The 9,903-nt window shown below is 35.1% G+C and overlaps 1 protein-coding gene across 1 annotated transcript in view; it reads left to right on the forward strand.

Moving 5' to 3' along the window:
* The first annotated feature begins 4,494 nt into the window (after positions 1-4,494).
* The window catches only part of LOC102580486 (uncharacterized), a 7,432-nt gene continuing 2,023 nt past the window's right edge, over positions 4,495-9,903 (forward strand). Inside the window, exons 1-7 of the mRNA XM_006345584.2 lie at positions 4,495-4,831; positions 4,907-5,091; positions 6,414-6,595; positions 6,797-7,081; positions 8,162-8,220; positions 8,305-8,341; positions 8,449-8,520. Coding sequence (XP_006345646.1) covers positions 4,708-4,831; positions 4,907-5,091; positions 6,414-6,595; positions 6,797-7,081; positions 8,162-8,220; positions 8,305-8,341; positions 8,449-8,520 — 944 coding nt within the window. The 5' untranslated portion in view covers positions 4,495-4,707. The remainder of the gene's footprint in view (positions 4,832-4,906; positions 5,092-6,413; positions 6,596-6,796; positions 7,082-8,161; positions 8,221-8,304; positions 8,342-8,448; positions 8,521-9,903) is intronic.

The following is a 9,903-nucleotide window of genomic DNA, read 5'->3' on the forward strand; positions in this document are numbered from 1 at the left end:
CACCCCCCCCCCCCCCTTTTAACTTTTAAATCTTCTTTCATAAAAATTTTAACAAAAATTCTTACTTCATCTCCAACCCCTCTCCCCCTCTCCTTTCAAAACAAAATTTAGATGTTATTTTTATTCTTTTTAAAAGTTCCTACCCCACCCCACCTAATCCTCCGTCTCAATTTTTTTTTTCATTTTTCTCATTTCGTTTTAGATATGTACATATGTTTTTAGGAAAGTATTTTCTTTCAACAAGGTTTTTCTAAAATAAAATTTTCGTTTCTATTATATTCCATACGCAAGTAAAAAAAAAATCCTAAAAACATATGTATTTATATCTAACAGAAAACGAGAAAAATATATAAAAATTGAGAGCGGAGGGATAGATGAGATGGGGTAGAATTTTTAAAATTTTTTAAACAATAAAAATATTAGCTAAGAAAAATTGGGAAGGAGTGGGTAGTTGTTTTTGTGTGTGGGGGGGGGGTGAATTAAGATTCGTTTATTTGTTTTAATTTTTTTTAAAAAAAATAATTTATTTTTGGAGATAGTGATCTTTAACTTTTAACTAATACTAATAGTTTATTTAATTTTTGTTAAGGTGAAATATTTCGTCCATGTGGAATGTCATGTGACAAGGTTTTTTAAAAATAAAATAAAACATAGTGTATTACACAAATCCACTGAGCTGTATTTATGAAACTAATGAATAATAGTATAAGTATTAAACTCACACTCTCAATAGTTTAGGTATGAAATTAAAAAAGGATATAGTTAAGGCCCTATTTATTTGCATCAAGATTACGATGTCTGAATCTAAATAAGCGTCTAAATCTAAATAAGCATATGAATATTAAGATGTGCATTAAGATCAGAATACACATTTGAATATTCAAATATGCTCTCTAGATCTGAACACTAAATAAGTAAGACAATTTCTTTTCAATAGCTGAATTTTCATATCTAATTAAACATGATATAAAATAAATAGTATAAAAAATTCATTTCAACAACAAAATATTATTTTTTGATAAAAAAAAAACTTTTAAATGTTTATATTAAAAAATTAAATTATATGATATGCAAATTAAATTATGTATCGATATAAAAAGTATTGTTACGTGATTTTTTTAAGAGTTCTACATAAACAATTTTTTTATAATGAGAAAAAATATCACTAATAAAAATTATATGCATAATATTGTAATGACCTCAGGTCATTTCTGTGTTTATGCCTCCTGTTTATCGTTTAGAGCTTTCCTGTAGCGATACAAAGTCATTTATGACTTGCTGGAACTGAGAGTTCGGTCACCTAGTCATTCATTTGGTTTTTATGCAAGTTTTAATATTTTGGAGCTTTTGAACCTTGAATGGTCATTTTTATCAGAAGATCAAAAAGATGACCTCAGAATCCCATTATGATGATTTCATTAGCTCCAGAAGGGTCATTTTAGGCTAGTTATATAGTTGGCACGACTCCCGAGGCTTTCAGTGCGAGTCTGTGCGATTAGGCGTTTTAACTTTCAAGTTAAGGCCTACATTTGGCTTTAGTCAACATTTCCGAGTAAACGAAATGGGATGAGAATTTGGTCAGCGTGGTTAGCTCCGAAACATTGAGTTTGGTCTAGAACAACCCTTCGTTTAGGTCCCGAGGCTTCCCAGTTGATTCTGAGACCCTTCGTGAATTTTGGCTTAAAATGGAAATTGGGTGAGGGACCTACTTTTTATTGAAACGACCTCGGATAAAAGTTTCGATGGTTCCGTTGAGTCCGTAATACCGAATCTGACTGGGTAGCAAGTTCTATTGTGTGCACGAGATTCCAAATGAGTCCCGGACACCCCGTCGAAGTTTTGGAGGCCTTGCACTTTACTGTCAGCTGAGGCCCTCACGTTCGCAAACAGCTGGCGTGCGCATTCATGTGCAGGTGGCTGCATTCGTGAGTGTCCGGCTGGCCTCGCGGTCACGAAGGCCACCAACATGGCCTTCTTATTTAAAGTCGCGACCAACCTTGGTATGATTGTGATTTCTCCTTGGTTTTAGCTCTAGTTTTTGTGATTTGAATTCCCACACTCTTGTAATTGTCGGGGCTATGTGGTACAATGATTGGATTGTGTTGGTGACACTTCATTAGATGTAAATTTGGCGCAAAAGTTGTTCTCCTTCTCTTTTAAATTTGGTTTTCGTTGTGTGTTGTTGTTTACGCTGTTTTAGGCAACAAATTGTGTCCTATTTTGGGACACAAGTTCAAGGAATAGTTCAGGACCTTTTGACGAAGAAATTCCTAAATTTTCAACACGGATCCCACGATTCCTGTTTGACTTTAAAAATTAGTTCGTCTTCGTTTTGGATGATTTTAGTTTCTCTATGACTGTATTGACGTTGCGATCATATTCTTGATAGTGTGACATCATAGAGGTTGTTCGGAAGGGAAAGGCTCTGGCCTTATGATTTAGAACGCGAGTGTTCAACCTATAGGTACGCTACAACTTCTTTTCTAATTAGATTGAGTATGAATATATAAATTCATGATGATTAGTGTGAATTGATGGCAGGTACCTAGTTATTCCTAGTTTTCTCTTAGAAAACACAATTTACGGTTGATCACTACTATTCTGAGGGTAGTACCATAATTATCTAGGGTTGTACGTGTGTTGTTGAATGCTATGTGATCTACTTGTTTTACTACGTGTTTCTTGAAGCATGTTTGGCCTAAGTCGAGGATAGATTAGTGTTGCCTTAGACTTGTGAACTTTGTGACTTCGGTATGTCTCCGACATCATTTGGATGGACTAGGTCCTTGTAGACTGGAATAGAAAAATTGAGTCTGATAGTATGAGGCTTAGTTTAGGCATTTGCGCAGCTTGTTGGTCCTTCTGTCTTGTCTCCCCTACTTCTACGACTTCAATGTGTTCTGGAGGTTGTGTGCTTTCTCGGGATTGGAGCACTTCAGGCTTGTAGCCTTTTGTGATGTCTTTGAGGGTGGACGTTGATCCATGGTGGCTTGGAGCCTACATGAGATCCTTTTCAGAGTCGATAAGCCCTCAGACACTCTTACTAGATGGGCGGATGCCCTTGGGAGTTGACTGGCTTGCTAGGTGGCCTGGATATCTGAAATTCTCTTGGAATTGACACTCCCCCGTATCACTCATGCTAGTTGGGAGGATTACGCCCCTGGAAGTGGATTGTCTGGATGGGCGGCCTGGGTTGATTGTCACTCGAGAAATCGAGTCGTGACAAATATAATATCAAAAAGTTTAACAAGTATGATAGATTCTATTCGAAAAATAATAAGGAAAGTTTTACATCATCAATGTGTGACATATTTTCTAGATAATCAGAAAAATTAAATATCTGATAGTTTTTTTTCGATGACTTTAATTCAATTCTCTAACTTGTTAACCTCTAGGATCATTCATGATTTTTTTGTAGCTGTCACTTTCACAAAATATACTAACAACTATATTGTATAACGGTTCTTCCCATCCAAGTTCATCTAATTATTTTTTTACGTTTTTCAAAATTAGGTGTACTATTTTTTAATCAATAACTCCAAAACAATACTCATCTTCTCATCAATTTCCAATTGAGACGAAGATATTTTTTTTTTCTCCAAAACTTTTCTTTCAGTTGCAACTGAAGATTGAGATAAAGAATTATTAGTAGATAGAGAAGAGAAACCAGGACGGGATAGGTACAACTTGGACTCCAACCATGAACTCTTATTGTAGTAGAAACTTCAAAAAGTTTTGTACACAAATCTGAAAAAGGGTAGAGGTGAAGTGTTCAATGTCTTTGCTTTTGGATATTTTAAATAGGAACATCAAACCTTTTTTTGCAGTAAAATAAAAAAAATTATTTAATAATACTAACCTTTATGTACACGTCTCACTCATTACTAGGCATCAGAATAGTGTAATCACAATAATAAATCTAGGTAATCTCACAAACGGTTTGATGATCAAAGTGTCTCGATAAAATTAATGGCCTAAAACAATTTTTTTGTAAGAGACCTCAAATATGTATACATAGTTGTTGTTTTTTAATCAGTAATACTATTTTTTCACTCAAAAACCTTGAATTTCTTGATATACATCAATACGCCCGAAAATACTATTGCAACAAGAGTTTTTGACAAAAATTATTATACCAATTTTATTTTTTTGAGTTAATATAAAAAAATACTTATAAAGATTATGAAAACTTATCAATTCAAGAGGAAAAAAAATGATATTTGGTTGAGAAAAAAGAAAAAGAAATTTGTAGAGAGAGCAAGCCGTGCAACGAGGGGAGTGATAGGCGACGTGATTTTTATAACGTACTAAATAAATCTAAGTATCGTTAAGAATTTCCTACAAATCGAATTCATTCAAAAAATTTCAGATCCATTCTTAAACTTTTTTAAAAAAAAACAAAAAACAAATGGACTCATAATGGACTGGTTGGTCCGCACCCAAGTATAGTAGTAGGGTGAAGCAAAAATAAAGGGAAATGAGGAAATAAAATTAGAAAGAGAATGAAATGCAAGTTTTTGGGCATTAAATATCTCGTACATACATTTCCTTGCTTTAGGCTTTGCTTCAATATCAATTTTGTATTACGACATTTGCTCTCTATCTAATATCTATGTTTGTTGATTGAAACAGTTACTTTCCTCTTCCCTCTATCAGATTTGGTTGATATTAACATTAGCTTTTCCCCAGAAAACAATTGGAATTACAATGTTGTGTAAAACGTCATTGCCATTTTGTCTTGTAACTGTTTTCTTCATTTTGTCTTGTGTCACCCTTGCCCTGGCAGGATCTGACTTTGATTTTCCTTCCTTTCAAACTACATCCATTTCAGGTATTCTAAGATTGCACTTTCCTTCTTTATTTCTTTTTTCTGTTTGTGCCGATAAATGGGTTGTTTCCTTTTAAGGTGAAATTAGGAATGAAAATGATGTGTTGGTTTCATGGGGGACAAAAAGGTTGCTTACTGAAGATGAACCTCCATTGAACTCATCACTTATCTTGGCTGCTAAGAGAACATATAGAAAAGATCCTCTTAACAATTTCAAAAGATATACTGGAGGCTGGAATATCAGTAACCGCCATTACTGGGCTGTAAGTATTCAACCTTTTATTTCTAAATCTCTTTTCTAACCCAATTTAAGGAACACAACCTTGCAACTAGTAGTAACATCTCTGTTGCTGTGAAGACAGCATTAATTGCTCTAATTTTGGAATTCACACATAAAATCACCACCTACTCTGCCCTTGGAATGTAAACTTAAGTTCAAATTTTTCTTTCTCTACAGGAAAAATATACTAGTATTAATTTAGTGATATCAAATCTTTGTTTCAAACTTATTTACAAATCATGGAAGGCTAGTTTGAAAAGTTTTACAAATCTTTTCTTGGGTTGTATAGATAAGAGGAAAGGGAAAAAGAAAAAAAAAATGTAAAAATTCTACACTTCTGTATTTAAATATGATTTCAGAACAATAAGATTCTCATTTCCTCTATACTTCTCCAACCAAACTAAGGTCTAAGAAAAAAAAAATACTAACTGCTCCATTAACCCTGACCCTTTGATTGACTTTATGTATTTTTCTTCCATCTTATCATGTTTGCCAAATATATGGAGTCAGACATGAATCTTTTGCTTTTGGAGCCAAATTGCAGACCATTTCAAGTCGCAGGGTCTTCGTTACTCTAGTCATGACTAAGATTTTGCCTAATTTGGGAATGGTAAAATGGTCCAGGCAATTGTCTTTGGAAAATTTTCTTTCCACTACTCTGACGAGTGTCATGAGTTATATTACCACCATAATTTTCAATGATGGACTACATGACTTGTAATGGAGGTTCTCATTTGGTCTCCAGAATGCAGATACTTTACCTGAAATTGGACAGTAATTTGATATATGTCACAAGATTCTATAAACCAGCAGCAGAGAGATTGCTATCTAGTATCATTCTCGTCCTGATACATTTCAAAGATTAAAGTCATTATCATTTGATTGATCAGAGAGAAGTATGTAGTTGCATCTCCGAAAAGAGATGCTCTTCAGTGACTTGAACTTTAGTTTTGCTTATCAGTATTCAGTATGATTAAAGATTTAGTCCATGCTCAATGATGCTATATAAGGTGTTATGTGACAACTTAAAATTGCATTTGTGTCAACAAAATTCATGCAGAGAGCAAATTTTCGTATTGCAAATGTTTCATCACCTTTTATAAATGGGATTCCAATCTTTACTTTCGACAAATAAAATCTTGTATATGTACTTTAAAAAAGTTGTCAGACAATCTATACTTGTCTGTGCATTCTCATTATTCCTTTAGGCAATGAAGTATATACTCGGTTGTCCTCCTTAAAAGAATTATTTGCATACAATCTATGGGTTCAATTGTTTCTTATGTTATATTTGTTTATGTGCAGTCTGTGGCTTTCACTGCAGCTCCATTCTTTGTCGTTGCGCTGATCTGGTTTGTGATCTTCGCGCTGTGCTTGTTGTTCATCTGTCTCTGCTACTGTTGCTGTAGAAGAGTTCCTTATGGCTACTCCCGAATAGCTTATGCTCTGTCCCTCATACTCCTCATACTTTTTACCATTACTGCAGTGTATTCTTCCTCTTTCTCTTTCTCTCTCCACCTAGCATATACAAATTCTTATGGCTGTGTACACAAAATTGATATCTGCTCTTCCATTACGGATACTGCCACTTTGCTCAACTGCTCACTTGCAAACATACACGTCACATTCCCGTTCTCTCTGTTCTGATGTGTCCATTTTGTAACTTGCATATTTTGTTCCTTGTGCAGTGTTGGATGTATCATTTTGTACATTGGACAGGGAAAGTTTCACAGCAGTACAGTTAACACGTTGGATTATGTGGTTCATCAGGCAAATACCACCGCTGACAGTCTCAGAAACGTCTCAGGTTATCTTGCTGCAGCCAAACTTATTGCTGTGGATCAAGTTTTGCTTCCTGGATCAGTCCAAACAGACATAGACCGCATCCAAACCAAAATTAATTCTTCTGCTAATACCCTTGCCAGTAAAACAGAAGACAATAAAGATGACATAGCTGGTTTGGTAGAGTCTGTGTAAGTGAATGTCATTACAAGCTTGTTCTTTGCAATTTATATCTGTAGAACTTACACAATTGAGTCGAGTTCTCGTACTTCTATGGGTCTGCCTTATGGATCAACTTTGTCCTTTCTTCCATTCAAAACTATTTAAGTTCATCTATTCTAAGCATTTATTTTGCGGGTCATGTCTTTAAAGTAAGTTTATAAGTGGTGGTTAGACCAACTATGATGTATGAGGTGGAGTGTTGTCCGATCAAGAACTCACACGTCAAGAGGATGCAAGTAGCAGAAATAAGAATGTTGAGATGGATGTAGGAGAGATAGGATCAGAAACGAAGCTTTCTGGGACAAGGTAGGAGTGACCTTCATGGTGGACAAGATGAGGGAGGCTAGATTGAGAAGGTTTGGGCATGTGAGTAGAAGATGCATAGATGTCCCAGTGAGGAGCTATAAGAGGTTGGCTATAGTGGATATAAGAAGAGGTAGAGGTAGGCCGAAGAAGTTTTGAGGAGAGATGATTAAACAAGACATGGCACTTCTACAGCTTATTGAGAACATGGCCCTAGATAGGAAGATATGAATGTCGAGTATTAGGGTAGAAGGTTAGTAGGTAGTTGAGCGTGCCTTTTAAGTGTTATTAGTATTACTCTCCTACTAGCGTATTCTTTGATTTTAATATTACATTTTCCTTTGCTTCAGTAATCGTATTATTGGTTGTTGGTATAATTCTCTTCTTCATTGTTTTTACTTTACATACTTGTTGTTTGTGATGCTTTACTTGAGCTGAGGGTTTATCAAAAACAACCTCTCTACCTTCACAAGGGAGACGTAAGGCTGTGCACACCTCCCTCCCCAAACCCTACTTGTGGGATTTCACCGGGTTTGTTGTTGTCTTTAAATCTTGTGTATGATAGTTTTAGCTTGTCAACTTCTTTTGTGTCTCATCTTTGTTCTTTCCATTGGAATAGTTCTAACTCAGCAATCTGAGAGATACTTTGCTATGTTCTTGCTTATCTAGTTGCACTTCAATCCACCAAACACACATATTCCTTTGCTGTTTTGTATTCTAAAATGCCGGTGGTAATAATTATGCAGGAGATTGGCTCTTATTATTCTATCAGCCATCATGCTTCTTTTGACATTTCTGGGATTTGGTAAGGTGATCATTGCATTAGAATTCTGAGTGTAATAATTAATTTGTACTAATAAATTTTCTCTGTTTTCTTTTCTCCTTCCAGTACTTTCAATTTTCGGGATGCAGGCTTTCGTTTATATGTAAGTGAACATTTTATATTACTAGGATGTTCTTTCTTTCTTGTATTTTGTTCCCTTGGCTCTGCTCTTCTGTTTAAACGTATGTTCTGTTGTTCTATTTTGTGCAGCTTGGTGATATTTGGATGGATTCTTGTCACCGGGACTTTAATTTTGTGTGGCATATTTCTTGTTCTCCACAAGTAAGTCCTGTTCTGTATTTTACTTCTCACCATGTGCTGTTGTTCTAAGTTAGTAAGAACTAGACCACGTTTTTTCTTGTGTGTGGAAAATCTTCTCATTGTGGGTTCAGCTTCAAGTGATTGGTTCTGCTGTTTTATCCCTGAAAGTATATCCAAAGTTATCTTCAATGTGATGTTAGATTCAGCTTAGTTCTGCATTTCTGCAGCCATCATCAACATAAAACTGCTGGTCTCAGCTGAGGCTAGCCAGCCAGGCTTTAGATATTATTGTTTGAAGTTGAATTAATATCCTCATGAATGATGATGTGGCAGAGAAAGTGTGTTCAAATTCTTGAAAGAGCTTGAGAGACATAAAAAGTGCTGAAAGCTGATTAAATTGTTGAGGTGCCAATCTTCAATTGGTTTTCTTTTTCACTTTCTTCTTTGTTTTCCTTCTGTTCTCTTTCACTTTCTTTGTTCTGTTAGACCCACCAAATTTCCACCATGTCCATTTTCATGCTGAGAAGCCACAGAACTAGCAAGAATCAATTTTATCTGTACTATGTTTTTTGTATTTCCCTTTTTTTTGGGTCTATTTTTCTTTTTTGTTTTCATCAGAACCACCAAACTTCCACCACGGCTAGTGCCACCATTTCTTTTTTTAGGCAGAGAAGCTCACCGTCCTGAAAGGTATGAAATACGCATAGAAGTAAAGCCAATAGAGAAAACAATCCAACACCAGTTTTTACAACTTCCATCCGTGAACTACTCCAGTAAAATACACTGATTCGAGAGCCAACAACTTAGAATCTGCTACAGCTGTTAATTTCTATCATATGCTGGATTTTCTGGTTGGAAATATATATTGCCTGTTGAAATTGAAAATTGTGATTTACTTAGTAATTAAGTACCGAAATGGGCCCAAAAACAAATTTGATGAATGAAACCTATTATGTTTGTATTTTAAATCTGCCATTGTCTTGTATTTTAATCTATTTCCTTAAGGGTGTGCATGAGTTTTCTGAATTTTTATAGCTGTGATATATTATTGGCTAAAATGATTTAATGGAATAAGATGAATTTTCTTATGCTTTCCATTCTTAGAATTAGGTGACTTATTCTGTGTGGTGTAGCATGTATTAGGTGTTCTGATCAGTTTTTTTACCTGTTGGTCGAAAAACATGGAATTTCCTATGAAGATTGGGGAGAGAATGGAGAAAAAAGAGGAGAGAGGAGGTAACAGAACTAGGGAGGGTTTGACTAAAAAAAAGAGAAAATATGAAAAAGGTTCAAATGACACATGTCCGTGTGTGTATACAAGTCTAGGACAAAATCTGGTTGTGTCATTTTAGGGAGATATTAATTCCACTTCAAACAAGAATTGTGGGGTGGGTGGGTGGGAGT

Source organism: Solanum tuberosum, unplaced genomic scaffold, assembly GCF_000226075.1.
Source record: "Solanum tuberosum cultivar DM 1-3 516 R44 unplaced genomic scaffold, SolTub_3.0 scf00070, whole genome shotgun sequence".
In the NCBI taxonomy this organism is placed as follows: domain Eukaryota; kingdom Viridiplantae; phylum Streptophyta; class Magnoliopsida; order Solanales; family Solanaceae; genus Solanum; species Solanum tuberosum.